Below are 17,688 nucleotides of genomic sequence, written 5' to 3'. Positions count from 1 at the left end.
AATAAGAAGCCTGTTTTACTCTTGATCTTGTTGATTAAAACAACCCTAGAAAAACAAGAACCCTAGAATCTTAACTCCAGATCTTTGCTCCTCCCTCTGTTTCCTGCCTGTTTAAAAAGCTTGTGTATTTGGGTCACTGTTTTGTGGTGGTATTCAGCCACACCCCTGCAAATCCAGGCTGGGCAACTCAAGCTGGTTTGGAGCTCTTGTGAAACAAACACACTGACCCCCAAAAATATCTGGCATTTTTTCCTTCTTGGAAAGCGGTAGTGAAATGCACTGGAATGTGTGGATTAACATTTGCTTTGTCGCAACGCCAACTGAAAGCAACCTGACTCAAGGGTTGCACAAGGCAGGCCGAGCAGTGAAAGCAGGAAAGGCCAAAATACAGGAGATGTGGAAGGGAGATCTCTGATCAGATCTCCTGACATTTTGTGTTTTCCTTTAAAGTAGCCACAGGGATTAAGGTGTGTGGTTGTAGCCGTGTCCAGATTTGATTGGAGCATTGAGGGTTGGATGGGGCTGATTCAGAGTCTCTGTAGCTGCTCCTGAACTAAAAATACTAGGACTGTTTCATGATCACCTGCTTCCAGTTTGTCACGTATAGGTGTGTTGAGATCTCTGTTGGAGACCTTGATCCACATGCTCAACTGTCTGCGTGCCAATGAGTAATAATAATAATAATAATAATAATTTATTATTTATACCCCGCCCATCTGGCTGGGCTTCCCCAGCCACTCTGGGTGGCTTCCAAAAAAATATTAAAATACTGTACTACATCAAGTAGGCATATGCAGGACTGCATTGTACATTTGCATTGTTTACAAAGTGGGCAGCAATAAATAATACTTATGGCAGGCTCTTGTGATTAAATTGCAAAGGAGGAACATACTACCGGTACGTATTCTCAGAGGTATTCTCTTCAGCCAACCTAGCTAAGGTTACATACCACTCAACTGAACCGCTTTAAGCGGGACATCCTGAAATTACAGAAGCCATCCTAGCTTCTCACTGGATCCCGGGAAGTCCTGCAAGAGTGCGGCCCCAAAAGACTCCCGTTTTTGGAGGCCACGTTCTCACGTAAGTCCTGTGACTCACATGGGAGCGTGGCCCTGAAAAACAAATGTCCCAGTTTTCCTTTGCAGCATGTCGGAGGGCATGAGGTTATATGTGGGAGGCTCCCATTTCTAAGAACAGTCTTAATTCAAATCAATACTAGTTGAAACTTCATATGGCTGAGGTTCTCTTTATTAGCCCTGTTTTAAAACAGCTGCATTGGTTGCCAGTTCATTTCCGGGCCCAGTTCAAGAAGCTCACACAGGAGCTTAAAGCCATAAACAACTTATGCCACAAATATCTGAAAAACATCCTCCTTCGCTACAGACTTTCTCAGCTGTTAAGAGTGGCAGAGGGGGCTCTCTTGGTAATTCCCCTCAGAAATATTGGGGGGAGTAGCGGCCTGGGAGAGGGCAATCTCCATGGCAACTCCTTGGTCGTTCTTCCCCCCAAAAGTGTGCCTGGCACCTTCACTACATAGTTTCCACCGTATGCTGAAGACACACCCTTTGTCCCTGGCCTGAGATAGGCATTTTCAGGACCTACCCCATTCTTATGATTGTAACTTGTTTTAATTGTTTTCTCTATAGGATTTTACATTGTTGTAACCCATCCTGGGACCTGATGGCGTAGTATGGGTAATAAACTGAAATAGCAACAGCAATGGGGGCATGAATCGCCTCAGATAGACCATAGCTCTACAGGAGGATCATGTTGCCTCAGATGAGCTTGCCCATCAACTGAGATATACGTCTGAAGCCCTACTCTAGATGCCTCTACCTTCAGAAATTAGGAAAACGACTAATAGGAAGAGGGGGCCTTTTCAACTGTTGTGGGACAGAGTCCCAAAAGAGCTACTGCATTTGCCTGCTGACGTATTACCTATACTACAGATGCCAGTCCATCCTGTTTGCCTGGGCTTTTAATGCTAGCCAATACCTGCTCATCACAATGGTGTTCAGCATTAAGCCTTGCTTAAGCTGTTCCTAAGGGCAGCTCTCCTTGTTTATTCTTGTTGATGAACGATGCACAGCATGCAAACTGCCCGGGAGGCTATGTTGAGGGCAAAGGCGGGGTAAGCTTTAAAAATCACGTAACATACATTTAACCATCCTTTGCCTCTTCCATTAAGGAAAACATAATCTTAATGTAAGATGTGGCATAGATGCGGATGGGACAGGAAGGGCTGGTGCCTCGTGCAGCCTGTTCCTGCATCTTCATCTTATTTAACCTGGGATGTCCTCGTCTCCCTTGCTGCAGGGGATGCAGCGGCTGGGATTAGCTGATGAGCCACAGCTTTGTATGCATAAAAAAATTGTTCCTCAGCATCTCCAGATGGAGGATCTGAAGCTCCGTAGCTGATGAATGGGAAGTAGCCGATGGGAAACCATTTTAAACACAAGGGGTTCGGGGAGAGCCATGAAACTGCAGGCTAGCTGGCTTGACACCTGTTCTGGAAAAGCTGGCAGAAAGCATGATTATCAGTGACATTATTCCAGCCTACAGAAGAAAATAAGATTCGTTGAAGAAAGATCACCATGGGAAGGGTAAGTCCTGTTTCACTAAATGTTTTTGAGAATAAATAAGCATGTGATTGGAGTGATCTGATAAGACAGCATGTATTTTGACTTTCAAAAAGCTTTCAATGTTGTCCTTCACTAAAGGACAACTGTGCCAACTTCACAGTCGTGGGATAAGAGGAGGGGCCTGTTCATCAGTTGATAACCAATTAAAGTGCAGGGGAAGATTGCAGACTGTTGCGATTTTCATGAGGGATTCATTCACAAAGTGGCAAATTCAGATCGATCGGAAGCTCTTGAACAAGAAAATTGCTTCCCCTGCCTCCTCTATGTTTTGCGACAAGGAAAGTGGTAAGGAAATGCACTAGAAAGAGTGAGACGGCTTTTGCTCGATGCAACTTTGTCTACTCTCCCAGCAAACAAATCAGGGCAAATGCTCAATAAACAGGTCATCTGGAAGCAGAGAGACTAAACAGTTCTCGCAATGGGCGGATGAAAGACATGCTCCCCATCCCTGCGAAGGACTTCTATTTTGGGACCATAACTTTTGAACTTGCTCATCCATGAACTGCGACAGGAGTGAGCAGCGAGACAGCCAAGAATGCCGATGACACAATAGTAAAAGCAAAATGTAACCATGAAGAAGTCCAGAAGGATCCTCCCCCAGACTAGAGGAAGAGGCATAAAAATTACAAATGTGGTTCAGTGTAAAAAAGCGTGAAGCAGGGATGGGGAAAACCTGTTGGTTTCAGTTTCTCATTTTGAAAACCTTAAGTTCAGTTCTGCACTTTTCCATATTACTTTGGGGTTGTTGTTGTTTTATAAAGTCTTCATAAAGCTCAGCAAATTTCACCTTAATATACACATTTTGGGGGACAGGGAGTTCCTTAATGCATGTTATGTTGTTTTCACTAATGCACAGGACCAGATTACCAAATAGGCAGAGTAGGCACCAGCCTATGGGCCTTTTGGGTTCCCCACAACAGCGGATCAAAATAATATTGATTTGATCTTGAAAGAAAACTAAAACCTTGTTGTTGTGCCCAATATTGAGCTGGAAGCATGGATAAAATTATGGAATATTGGTTTGAGATTTACAGGATGTATAGCTTTAAAGGAGAATGTATTAAAAATGATGTATAGATGGTATTTGACGCCAATAAAATTAGCTAAAATGTATAGGAAAAGAGACAGAAAATGTTGGAAATGTAGGGAAGTAGACGGAGATTACTTTCATATGTGGTGGACTTGTGGCAAGATAAAAAGATTCTGGGAGTTAATCTATAATGAACTTAAAAAGATATTTAAGTGTACTTTTCCTAAAAGACCAGAGGCATTTTTGCTAGGTCTGGTGGGAAAAGAAATTAAAATAAAAGACCAGAACTTGTTCATGTACGCCACAGCCGCCGCAAGAACTTTACTGGCCCAAAGATAGAAAACACAAGATTTACCAACCATCCAGGAGTGGCAGGTGAAGATGATAGATTTTGCGGAACTTGCCAAATTGACAGGAAGGATCTGGGACCAACAGGACCAGAGATACAATAACAATTGGAATAAATTTATTGAATATAATAAAGGAGAACAACAAAAATATTAAGACACTAGCAGGACTGGAATAACACCTCCAATGTAAAACAGTAGAGTTATGACAATAATATACGCAAAAAGTATGTGATGTGTATACCAGCAGTCGGGAGGGAGGAAAGTCAGGACTCGGCAGAGTCAAAGGGATTATAATGTGACAATAAGGATTGTTGGAAAAAGAATTACATGTTGAAAACAATAAAAAATTATTTGCAGAAGAAAGAAAGAAAGAAAGAAAGAAAGAAAGAAAGAAAGAAAGAAGGAAAACTAAAACCAAGCTTTCTTTGTTCAGTGTTATCCCACTAGAGTGATGCACAAGGGGGGACCTGAGATTTCAGCTGCCTAGGAACCTCCACAGGGTTTAATCTGGCACAGCTAATATATGCATTTTAATTTTGCACACATGACTTGGCTGGGGAACTGTATTGCAAAATTCAGAACATTGCACAGTTTGAAGGATGGCTGTTTATTGGTCCATGTATGGTTCTGGCAAGCGTGGCGTGTGAAGGTTCACCTTTAAATACAAACTGAATCAAATACAGTGGTACCTCGGGTTAAGTACTTAATTCGTTCCAGAGGTCCGTTCTTAACCTGAAACTGTTCTTAACCTGAGGTACCACTTTAGCTAATGGGGCCTCCTGCTGCTGCCGTGCCGCCGGAGCACGATTTCTGTTCTCATCCTGAAGCAAAGTTCTTAACCTGAAGCACTATTTCTGGGTTAGTGGAGTCTGAAGCGTATGTAACCTGAAGCGTCTGTAACCCGAGGTACCACTGTATCTAGTGTCAAGTCATGCATGTGGGGCAGTGTAGGAAGCCTAACTCCACATATCCATCGCTGACAGTGACAGATCAGGAAAGGGATGTTCAGGTCATGATGAATATCTCAACCAAAACATTGACTCAGTGTGCAGCAACTGTGAAATGGGTGGGTTCCATGTCAGGAATCATCAGCCAAGGGATTAAAAATAAATCTGCCAGAATGAGTGTACAAATCTATGGTGCAACTGTACTTGGAATACTGGGTGCCGTTCTGGTTGCCCTGCCTCGAAAAATGTACTGTTGGTGGAAAAGGTGCAGGAAGAAAGCAATCAAAATGGAGGTTGGGATCTATGAGAAAAGTTTTAAAACGGCAAGAGGGGACATGACAGAGGTGTTTGAAGTTATGCATAGTGTGGTCGATTGTGTGAATAAACATGGTATAGAGAGGAAATCGATGCAGAGAAGTTTTTCTTCCTCTCTCGTAATACTAGACTCCTGGATGATCCGATAAAGGTGAATTGAAATGCTCCTTTCCCACACCGCACACTCCCTGCCACAAGATGTGATGATGGCTGTCGGCTTGGGACAGCCTCTACATGGGGATTAGGCAAATTCACAGGGAATGATATAACAATCTCTAGTAGTCAGGGTGGCCTATATAACTTACCTGCAGCACTAGAAGCGGCAGGCCTTTGAACACCAGTTTAATAAAGTGCTTTCCTCTCACCACTGGAGACAAAGACTTTTATCTGCTTAATTTGCACGGCGTTCAAGAACATTAACAACCGCAGCAGCCGATGAGTATGAAAAATAAAAATGTGAGACGAAAAGAAACAGTCTTGCCAAATAGCAACAGCATAATTCAAAACGGATTCAAAAGGTTCCACAGGGCAGAGATCCCCCTAAACCAGGGGTGGGGGACCTGTGGTTCGTCAGATGTTTTTGTTGGACTACAACTCCCATCATCCCTGACTATTGGCCATGCTAGCAGAGGCTGATGGGAGTTGGAGTCCAACAACATCTGGAGAACCCCAGGTTCCCTCATCCCTCGGGTGGGTTTGGTGTGCTTCCAGGCGAGTGTTCATTTGTGGGATCAGTGCTCCTCATTCATGTACAATTTTTGCAGCTGCCTCATGATGCCATAAAATGTTAGCCTGGTTTTCCATCCCCCTGTTTAATTCAAATTCTTCTGCAGAGATGCTTTAAAAACAAAAACAAAAAAACTGATCCTAGCAACCTGTTTCTGATATCTGAATGATCCACTTCCAACATTAAGTCCCTGTCTGGAACCACCCTCAAGGCCTGCTTAAATAAGCAAGTTCTCAACGTTGTGGGAAGAGATGGGTGTTGATGCAGTCCCCCCATTCTATACTTTTGGTGTCACCACCAAAAAGGTCCTGCCCTTTGTGTCTGCCTGCCTGCATTACCTCTGATGGAGATGCATACCCACTATACCTTTAAAGCAAATTTGAGAGACACTCTTTCCCTCAAAGAATTATGGACACTGTAGTTTGCCTCACAGAGTTCTGAGCAATGCTTAAAAACTACAGACCCTCCAAGTGTCCCTAGGGTATGGTAGGACGTCTCTCTTTTCATTGGGGGGTTTGGAGGACCCTCTGCAAAGCGACCCAGAACACTGTTGCCACCTTCAGCTGCCAGGTAAAGGCTACCAGAGTCTACCAATGGAGGAGGGATCTGCCCAAAATCACTTTGCCCAAAGCCCCCTGAAACCTGAAGCAAGTCCCAAGTAGCTGCTGGCATAGAAAAGACAATGGGACACTATGATGATCGACAGGCCCAGCCCTACTGTTGGGCAAGGAGAAACAGGCTTCTTTGGCAAAATTGAGGGAGATAGGCATTGTTGTGAAGCATGGGTGCCTGAACCTTCAAAGTGTCCCAATTCCCCAGGGACAATCCCGGAATTATGAAGGCCGCTCCGGGTTCTGATTTGATCCCAGAATGTCCCGATTTCCCTCGCCAGAGCTGCCACCGCCAAGCTCAGGGAGGAGGAGGAGCCAATGGTTGTCATGAGTGGTGACAGCAGCAAGGGACCATCCCATTGCCTCTCCATGGCCTCTGCATGACTGCCGCTTCCGGCATCCTCCCTTGGGCAGCTCATAGCAGCTGCTGGAGAGCAGGTGAGGAGGAGGGGAGACTGTGGCCGCCAAGGCCCTCCCCCCCAACACGCCATGTGACACTGAGGGGCAGGCAGAGGTCAGGGTCGCCCTGGGTGGGAAGAAATAGGAAGCAAAGTCTTGTTTTTTTAATATGTAAAATGCTTTGTGAGTCCCCATCTAATCTTGCCCATTTCGTTTCTTTCCCCCCAAAATTATTTTTATTATTTTCTCAAATTGTTACTAATCAAACCAAATGAATTTAATATAGTTTCTTAAAAATGAGGTTTCCCATCCCTGTTCCAAACATACGATCATCATCATTTCCTCGCATAGTGGAATCATTTTTTATTTAGAGTCCAGTTGACACCCTTCACTTGCCATTAAACCATTCTTCCAGCTGGCCGCTCTTTTCACCTTACAAACAACACCTCCGTTACATCTTATAAATAATCCATTTCATTGTTGTTCCGGACCTCGTGTGCTGGGAGAGTTAATTACTATCTTCCATTGTTTGGTTCGTTGCAGTGTTTATATGGATGGTACAAGGTCACATTCCATTCCTTCCACTGTTTACAGACTAGCGTACGAACTGCAGCCATAAATTCAGAGTGCATATCCAAACTCCGCCATTGAAGTTCCACTTTGGAGTTCTTCCTCAGCGCACAGCTAAAAGCAATATCTTTTCTCAAATTCGGTTTCATTCACCGCATCTGTTCGGCAGCAGTTCATTCCCCACCCCCACTCCATTCCTCCAACAGCACTCCTAGTCCAGTCCAGGAATAATTTTAAAGAAATTGCATTCAACCTTGGTCAAATGAAGAAGGCATAGTAAAACCTTGTTGGTCCAGGAGCACCTCTTGATTAATGCCAATTGTCCAAATTATTGAGGAACCAACCACAAATCCTGCCCGAGACAGAGGCTCATCCATGGCAGGGACACACTCCCAGGTTGCACCCACTCTGCCTTTCAAGTTGGCAGACACTGTCATAGTCCTGTTCTGCCAGCCACAGCAGAGAAGAAGAGGAGTTTGGATTTGATATCCCGCTTTATCACTACCCAAAGGAGTCTCAAAGCAGCTAACATTCTCCTTTCCCTTCCTCCCCCACAACAAACACTCTGTGAGGTGAGTGGGGCTGAGAAACTTCAGAGAAGTGTCACTAGCCCAAGGTCACCCAGCAGCTGCATGTGGAGGAGCAGGGAAGCGAACCCGGTTCACCAGATTACGAGTCTATCTCTCTTAACCCCACCTTCTCTCTGTGTGAGGGGAGCTCAGTGGAGGGGGAAGCCAGCCAAGTCTCAGAGGGGAACGTGCCTGGAGGCAGAGTCGGCAAACAAGGTCCAGTCCTTTCCTAAGGTCAGGAGTATCTCAATTCATGTAGTCAGACGATACGGGGGTCAAGAAAGCCGAGCGTCTATGGTAATGAGAAGGAAGAAGCAGCAAGGTCTGGTCAGGAACAACGAATGTCATTTCCAGCAACTGACCGAGGCTGGAAACTCTGCTTTAAAAAGCTGGAGCCAGCTGGTTCTCATCAGGAGCAAGAAGGCTGATCAGCAGCAGGTAGAGTCACTTCGTCTTCTGCTTCTTCAGGCTGCTGCTCAGCAGGTGAAGCCAACTCCTGGCCCATGACAGACACGGGCTTGAGTGGCGCAGCGGGATGCAGTGAGCTCCCCAGACCCCACTGGGGAACATTGCCAGGACTTTTGCATCATAAATCCTGGCTTTCCCCTGCCTGAACCTCCTCACTGCCCACAGAGAGCAGCAAAGAGTTACCGCCATTGACTTGTGACGGAGCTGGAAACCCATTTCTTGCCCATTTCTAACATTTAGTTATTGGTGTGTGTTTTCCTTTTTGTAAATCTACCAAAGAATAGCATAAAATATAAGCTGGATTTAGGGGTTTTCTCAGGACGATGGAGGGTATGTGGGCTGTGTCCCATTGGCATAGTGGTGGCGGCACTTGCCCTTCTTCTGACAGGAAGTGCTCCGCAGTTGGGGGACAAAAAAAAAAATGGGTTGAGGAGGGTCAGTTGGTGGGGAGTGAGAAATGTCTCTATTTTCGTCTGAGGAATGTGAGAGGGTACGTGTGGTGAACCACCTAAAAAAAGCATTGGTCCTAGCATGAGGAAGCTGTTTGGTGCTTTGCTACAGGCTGCAAAAGGCTCTCATTGTCATTGTCATTCTAAGTTTGCAAAAGAGGCGGGTTTGTGCGGGAGTCAGAGGAAATTGGATAATATGGGATACGGATGGTTCTTTCCCAGTATCTTTAGGAAAATCGGGAGCTGTCAGCTTTTCCCACATTTGCGGTTTTAGGGGCAGAGTCTCGGGGTTTTCTCTGTGTATGCAACAGGAACCTTTGCAAAATATCCTCGGTTGCGGTCTCCTCTGTGCAGAAGCCTTAATCACACTAACGATCAGGAGGAGCCTTTGTTTTGCCACAGCAGCCCAAGATGCCCTGTGGGCGGTTGTGGAATTTCTTGGCAGCAGAAGTGAGGCTGCCTGCCAGGGCAGGAATCCAAGTGAGCAGGGAGTGACTCAATATATTGTCGGGCCCTGCCACACATTGTCGGTGTCTTCACCTGTGCTCTCGGTCTGACTGGCGGGTTGTTTGGCTGCCTCCAAACTAGGATATACACTGCAGGATTCAGGATCAGCTGTGGTTTGGCCAGAGGGTCTGGACTCCAAAGCAGGACGGATGAAAGAAGAAGGGGAAACCCACGTAGCCAAGTTATCAGGTACGGAGAGGAGAGTGAACAGGGGCACGTACATTTATTGGCTAACAGGGACAAGAAGCTAATGTGGCCCAATGGTTTTGTTTTCTGAGAAATAAAGCGAAAGAAGTAACTTGCGAAGGGGGCAACTCCATGGCAGGTTAAGTCACTTCGCACAAGAAAACTCAGAACCTCGGGACAATACGTCGTGTGGTAGGAAGGCAGCGGAGGTTGAGAGAGCCTTGAAGGCAGCAGTTCACAGTTTAGGAGAATTCCACCGCATTTATTAACTGATTGTTTAAAATGAAGGCGGATTAGAAATCAAAGCATTTAAAAAACCCCAATAATACTAAAAGAAAAATCTCACAAAAATAAGCAAACATATGTACCGCCAGACAAGACACCACATTAGTGTAAAGTACCTGGGTCCAAGGTTTAGTAGTCTGGCATCCAGTTTAGCTCCCCAAGCCTTGACTAAATTCTAACACCTACTGGACCCAGGGAATTAGGGGAGCCTGGCACCTAGAAACCCATAGCAATATGTTAGTGGCTGAAAGATTCCACTGTTGGGATTAGATGAGTGAAAACATGTGAGGAGAGGCAAGTCAGAAGGAAGGAATATGGGGGCTGTGAAAATGTCCCACCAAAGAAACGTAAGAGAGAAGGAAACTTCCAGTGACAGTTCTACCAGGTCTTGCTTCCTGCTGATAGGAGGGGGCCACAGAAGCATTGGCACCCGCACTAGACGTTTAAAGCAATATCATACCACTTTAAACTGTCATGGCTTTTCCCAAAGAATACTGAGAAGTGTACTTTGTTAAGGGTGCTGAGAATTGTTAGGAGAACTGTATTCCCAGAGCTCCTTGTGAAGAGGGATTGACTGTTAAACCATTCTGAGGATTGTACCTCTGAGGGGGGAGTAGGGGGTCACCTAACAACTCTGGACACCTTTAAGAACCTACAGTCCTTGCCGGGGGAACCATAGGTGTCTAGATGCTGCTTTCACATGGAGCCTTAGGTCTGCTTTGTAACAGTTGCATTTGTATTTACATAGAAATATGTATAGAAAGCACACACACCTATATGGCATCAGATCCAGTACCTTTAATCTACAAGAAAGAAGATTCCACCTAAACATTAGGAAGAACTTCCTGACAGTAAGAGCTGTTCGACAGTGGAATTTGAGGCCAAGGAGTGTGGTGGAGTCTCCTTCTTTGGAGGTCTTTAAGCAGAGGCTTGACAACCATATGTCAGGAGTGCTCTGATGGTGTTTCCTGCTTGGCCGGGGGTTGGACTCGATGGCCCTTGTGGTCTCTTCCAACTCTACGATTCTATGATTCTATGATTCTATATCAGATCTCGAGAGAGAGAGAGATCCAATACCCCAAGCTTCAGTCAACTCAACACAACACAACTCCCTCTCTGTGTTCCCGTCTTTCATTCAGAAACAAAGGGCACTGCCGGGTGAGCTGCTCACTGAGCACGTATCCTGATTTGTTTGCAGGGAGATTAGGCAACAACTGCATGTACACCATATCTTTAAAGCACGCACCCCAAAGGAATTCTGGGAATTGTAGTCTGTACCGTCAGAGATCTACAAATCCTAGCTCCCATCACAAACTACAGCTCCCGGGATTATTTGGTAGGTGGGGAGTGGTGTCATGTTATTTAAATGTATAGGGTATATGCAGCCAGAAGCTATTTAATGAATATTCATTCTGATTTGCTTGTGGAGTGGTTAGATGACATTCCTTCAAAGGAAGTGTCACCCTACATTTCCCAGTGCATTTCCCAATAGTTTTGCTTATCACAAAAACTCTGAGCTTTGGGGGGAAGCGGGTTTGCTGAGCAAGGCCTTGGAATCGACAAAAACTGCACAACCTGAGTTTGCAAGTGTGTGACTGAAACCCACCCAGCAATTTCAAGAGTCTGGAGGTGCTCAGGGAGGTATTCCCAACAGTCAAGAGATCATCTCCTAACTATTAGTTCCCATGAATGAAACATAAAGCAACCATCCTGGACTACAAACCAGCAATCTGCCTGACAAAGGAATATTCTGCTAGCAGCTGTCATGCTAATGTTGAAGGAAGTAAAGAGGCCTAGCCCTGCAATCTGGGCCAAGTGACCCGCTTCAAGTGGAGCAGAGGAAGGCAGGGACTAATGCCTGAACAAGGCCTCAAGACCTCGTGAAAGGTTGGCCTTAGCTGTGGGCAAATCAGAGAAAGAGGGAGAAGGAGACAAAAGGAAAGAAACTGATGATGGAACAGGCATGAAGAAAGGAGTGGACAAAAGAGGATGACGGTGAAAGTCAATAGGAAATGGAAGTTGCGGAAGAGAGGATGAAGGGAAGTCCAATGCTGGCTGGACCAGAGGTTATCAAGCTTAAATCACTGCAGGATTACGGGGCTGGTATGCTCCAGAAAAGGTTTCCCCAAGCCTGGGTTGTTTACTGAGGTTTCACTCTGGAAAGGAGCAGAAGGCTGGAGACAGAAAGCCAGGCGTCAGCGAACCTGGCAGGTAAGGCTTAAACAGGGCACTTCCAGACCACCACAGTTTTCGGTTGGGATCCGATCACATACCTGCCAGTTCAGGTTGCCCAGTTGCAGTTGGTGAGGAGGTCTTGCACAAAGAAACCACTTTCCCAAAGGTTTGGACTTCTTCCAACCAGGAAAGCTTTGGGGAAATGCTTTGGAAAGTGTGGCATAACTCCTGCTTGGTGCAAGTCATCTAACCTCCGCACGCGCAAATTGGGTTGCATGTAGGATAAGGCTGTCAATGACGACAAGCCAGCAATAAGCCTCTGAGCACTAGTTCCTGGGAATCACAAATTGCAAACAAACTGTCCTGATTTTCCAGGGACAGTCCCGGAATTACAAAAGCCATCCCGGTTTCTGATTTGATACTCCAATGTCCTTATTTGCACCATCAGTGCCGAGCTCAGGGAGGAGGAGGAGCCGGCGCTGTGGTAGTGCGAGGGAGCATCCCGTTGCCTGTTCATGGCCACTGCTTGCTGGCCTTCCTTTGGCAGCTCGAAGAGCAGGGGAAGAGGAGGAGGAGGAGGAGAGGCTGCCACGTGACAGCCAGGGGGGAATGGAGCGGAGTGCGAGCAGTTTTTAATATAAAAAATGCTTTGTGCATCCACATCTAATCTCACCCCTTTTTAAAATTTATTTATCGGTGTGTGTTTTTTCTTTTTTGTAAATCTACCAAAGAATAAACTAAAATAAAACCAGGATTAAGCAGTTTTCTCAGGGCGATGGAGGGCGTGTGTGCTGTGTCTTGGTGGTGTCACTTCTAAAACGAAATGCTCTTCGGGGCATGGGACAAAAAAAAGAGGGGGTGTTGTTCAGGGTCAGTTGGTAGGGCATGTGGAATGTCCATTTTCATCTGAGGAATGTTGGAGAATATGATATTAGGAAAGTGCTGTTGCATTCAGGTCCTGCGTGGCCACTGTGAGAGCAGGCACCTGTCAGGGACCGTGCTGAGGAGGGCTGCAATGAGGAGGAATGGTGGGAGCCACCTCCTCCCCCTGCTCTGCTCCTGAATCTTCCCAGGAGCAGGAGGACAGTATAGATTTAGAACAGTGGTTTGCAGAGGGGCATAGTTCAGAAAGCAGAAGCTGGGAAATACTGGATGGGGAACAGCTAGGAGAAAAAGCACTGGGAGAGAGAGAGTTAACAGATTCACAGACTTTGGATAGTATCCACCAACACCCCATCTCCAAAGTCGCGGAGAGCTCAGAAAATGTCAGAACAGAAAGCCCAGAGGCTACAAGCCCATAATTCAAGACGTAGGAGTGAAGTAGATTAATAGGGATGGAGGAGGGAGTGACCCTTAATTGGGAGTACCTCCATTCTGGGTAGACGCTTTCTTTCGTTCTTCGCTGTGTTTATTAAAGAAACTAACTGGTAAGAACTCCTTTTGCTTGATCTGCTCATTTACGGCCATGGGGGGGGGGGGGAGCTGATTCCCTGATGTCTGACAGCTGCAGGACTAGATGGGCCTTTGGCCTGATCTGCTGGGGCTCTTCCTATGTCCACCCTGGAAGCTGAGGAAGAGAGTTCTGTGCTTTTCCCCTTCACCCCACAGCCCAGTTTGGTTCACCCCAAATAATGCAAGCACATTGACTAGATTTGGGGGGGCAGGAGGCCTTCTGTGGGCACCCCTCCCCGAGCAAGTCCATCTTCTCTGTGTCACAGTGCCTGCTCCCCATTTTTTTGCCATGAGCCCAACGTGGCTAACACCCAGAAGGAGAAGGCAAGGCAGATATAGACAGCCACTTCCTCTCTTCGCTTGTGTGGTTGCTTGCATAGGGCAGGTGAACAAGAAGTGAGGGCAAGGAGGGGGCTAAAGGCTCTGTGGGTCGACAGTGGGGCCTCTGTTGTGGAGTGTACCTCAGTTATTGCCCAGTGGTACCAAATCCCGGTGCTGGCCCTGGGTAGAATTCCAATGCAGGTTCCTGCCTGAGGCCTAACCTCCCCTTTCCCACCCCTACCCCTGTCTCTCCACAGATGTCCATCATCCTCTCAGGTCTTATCCATCTCTTTCGACCATTGCTATCCTCCCTCTCCGGTGCACTCGACTGCGAGGGCTTGAACCCATGGTACTTCCTGCTGGGCCTCCGCATCATGGCCATCTTCTTCGCCAACGGCCCCTGGGACAAGATCAAAGACGACACCAGCTGCAGTGTCACCGAGGGCGAAGGCGACCTGTCGCGAGACTTCTGCACAGCCCTGTGCTACAACCAACATTTTCCTGTCTCCATCGCAGCAACATGGGGGCTGGTATTCATCGCGTTGATCCTTCTCGTAGGGCTCCTGCGGCTCACCACCCCCAAGGAGAAGAAGAGGAAGAGGAGGAGAGAGAAAGAGGATAGGGATAAAGGGGAAGGCTTGGCCATTGTTGCCACAGCATCCCACAGTGGCGTCCCCGACATATCCACCATCTACAACGTTGGGCGCCGTGGTCTCCCTAGGCACTATGGCCACGACCATGCCCACCATCGCCACCCTGCCCACCATCCTTACTATACCCACTGGGATGATTGGCACGGGGGGCATGCGGCTCCCATGGCTGAAGGGTATGGCCCCAGTGTGAGCTATGGTCCAACGGACACTAGGCAAACCAAGATGGCCGCACATCAAGGTCACGTGAGGCAAACCACTGCGGCATCCTATTGTGGCGAAAAGGAGCAGTGCCACGTGGCCACCAAGAGCACCTCGGCCTCCCTTAGCGGCTCACCTTACAAAGGCAAAATGCCCCCTCAGTCTTGGTCAGGTGACGAGCACAGAGAGCCCCTCCATTGGAGATACGCTGACCCTCAAGGACAGGGTGGTTTGGCTAATGATGGGTATGCTATGGGCACACCTAAAAGATACATCGGCCAAGGTATCTGTGATGATGGCAAATACAGCACGGCCACTAAATGCAAGTCAGACACCGAAGGCAGCATGGGCTATGTCCCTGCCCATCCCTGGGTAGATGACAAAGCAAACATGGCCATCAAACGCAGGCCGGCTCAGGGGTGTAAGGTGCATGGCCAGCGCCACGTAACCTTTGACACCACAGGCAGGAGTGATGGGAACTTTGGAGGCAATGTGTGCAACCAGCCATGGATGGCTGGAGACTCCCACTGCAAACCCGTTGGCCAGGCACAGGTCATGTCTGGACCAGGCATGGCTGCCGGGCCGATGCTGTGTCACCATGGAGACACGGCCTGCACATGCACCGAGGCTGAGCCATGTCACGCGACCCCGCCATGTGAAGCTGCCCACCACCACGACCGACACAGAGAATCTTCTTCTAGGCGGAAGAAGAGGCCCAGGATCACTAACATTTGTGGTGTCCCCCTCTTTGATATCTGGGTGGGACTTATCCTTGCCTTGGAGATCTCGTTCCTCTGTGTCATTTTCATCTTCCAGATGCCCAGGCTCTGGGGTGCGTATTGGGTATGCACCCCGTCGGCTACCAGGTGCCAGCAGAGAATTGAGTGCACCATAAATGGCAGGGCTGAGAAGCGGGTGGCGCTGTGGGGGCTGGTTTTCACCTCCATCCTTTTCATCATCACCTGCGCCGGCTACTTCCACCTGCGGATGTGCTGGAACGAGAGCTGCCAGAGAATGTGCGGGGAGAAGGAAGAGGAAAGCCATGAAGAAATGTGCTCTGAGGAGTCGGAGGAGAAGGATGACGACAACAGAGGGCGTGAAGTGGGGGTGTGAGAAGGGTGGCGAGAGGCCCAGACAACCACCTCAAGCCTCGGATCACAGGCTCACATCAGAACTGAGCGTTCCTCCATACAAGAAGAAGTCCCCTCTCAGGAAAAATCCACAGGAGGATTCTGGGAACTGTAGTTTATCGAAGGTGCTAAGGGTTGTTGGGAGACTTGTATTCCCACCCCAAAGCTATGATTCCCAGAGTTCCCAGTGAAGAGGGGTTGCTTGTTAATCTGCTCTGTAAATTGCAGCTATGAGTGGGGAATACGGAGGGTCTCCTACCATCTCTCAGCATCCTTAACAAACTACAGCTCCCATAATTCTTTTGGGGGAAGCCATGACTGTTTAGTGGTATCACAATCCTTTAAAAGGAAGGTGTGAGTACGGCCTCAGTCTGGTGAATTCCAACGTGCCACCCTGAAACTGCAAAGTGTGGAATTTTGTCACTTCTACATTAACTTAAAAGTCTCCGTTTTCCTATTCCAGGCCTTGTTTTCTCTGAGATTGTCAAGGTGTGTCTGGGGAGCAGCCCATGCAGCAGTCTGAAGTTTAGACTGTAGATGGCGGGGTCTCACGTGACTGAAGGTTCTTCCGTTCAAAATAAAATCTCTTACATACAGAAAACAATAGATTCTCCAGGTCAGTGGGGGTTTTATCAGCCGGAGCACACTGGAGCGCAGTTCTGGCACCTCTCTATTGTTGGAAAAATCTTTGCCAAGTTTAGACATTGCTTGATTTTCTTGTGCTATTGTTGGTGGTAAAGAATGCTAGTGATGTATTTATTTTACTTTCTTTCCTTTTTTGTTTTAAAATGTACCATTTCAGTGCAGTGCTTATTTGTGACAGCTCATGCTGGTTCAACGAACGGGGAGTACCAATTAGTGAAGAGAGATTTTTGTGGTAGATGAGAGTGGTATAAAATTAAAGGGGCGGGGAGGAGAGAATAAAACAAGATGCTTCCTGAGCCATTTCCCTGCAGCAAGTTACCTATAATGACTTCAAGAAATCTCTTAAGATCTGGAATCAAAGGAATGTAATTTGGATGAAGTTCAGATGAAGGAGCAGAATGAATTCATACACAGGGAAGGAAGGATAATTTCATTTCTTTTTAAACCACAGCACGCTCATTAGTTTAATTAGCCTTTAACCAACTTTGAGCAAAAGGGAGGGGTTACAACTTCATTGAAAGCACAATCAAGAGGTAAGAAGTACATACAACCGCCACCCTGAAACTGTGCCCCACCCCAGCCTGTAATAATGGCAGGCAAATCAACCCCAGGGTTGATTTAGGCCCCTAATGCAGGACCAGGCCTTCTCCTGTGTACCCATACAGATGAACAACCAGTTTCTATTAAGGAGAGCCCAGGAGTCCTGCAAACTAATTGCATGCAAGATAAACACCACGAGCAGAGATTAGAGCAATTAATTCCAGCGTTCTGAACGCCGCCTTTGTTTTCTTTGAGATGAAGAACTTTTGTTAAATCACTTTTGCACCTTCATTGACAAGATTTGAAAGGTTCAAATCATCAGGATATGGATGCTATTGTTTAATTGTTTTCAATGTACTTCCGGGTTAGCGGAGTCTGTAACCTGAAGCGACTGTAACCTGAAGCATCTGTAACCCGAGGTACCACTGTAACCTGAATTTTAGTATTATACAATATAAAAAGATGGGTGTACTGTGTGTCAGCTACATTGTCACTCGGAACTGATTGAAATAGTGGGTT

At 47.0% G+C, this 17,688-nt stretch overlaps 1 protein-coding gene across 1 annotated transcript; it reads left to right on the top strand.

Annotated features, from left to right (window-relative positions):
* The first annotated feature begins 9,549 nt into the window (after positions 1–9,549).
* On the top strand, positions 9,550–17,650 carry LOC308572571 (uncharacterized protein). The gene is made up of 2 exons (XM_081168738.1): positions 9,550–9,773; positions 14,261–17,650. The coding sequence occupies exon 2, from the start codon at positions 14,261–14,263 to the stop codon at positions 15,965–15,967; it is 1,707 nt and encodes a 568-aa protein (XP_081024864.1). The 5' UTR covers positions 9,550–9,773; the 3' UTR covers positions 15,968–17,650.
* The last annotated feature ends 38 nt before the right edge of the window (positions 17,651–17,688 follow it).

Source organism: Podarcis bocagei, assembly GCF_964188305.1.
Source record: "Podarcis bocagei genome assembly, chromosome: 13".
In the NCBI taxonomy this organism is placed as follows: domain Eukaryota; kingdom Metazoa; phylum Chordata; class Lepidosauria; order Squamata; family Lacertidae; genus Podarcis; species Podarcis bocagei.
This window is presented reverse-complemented; position numbering and strand designations above follow the sequence as displayed.

Coding starts and splice junctions, on each gene's coding strand:
- LOC308572571 (XM_081168738.1), top strand. CDS start 14,261: ATGTCCATCATCCTCTCAGGTCTTATCCATCTCTTTCGACCATTGCTA.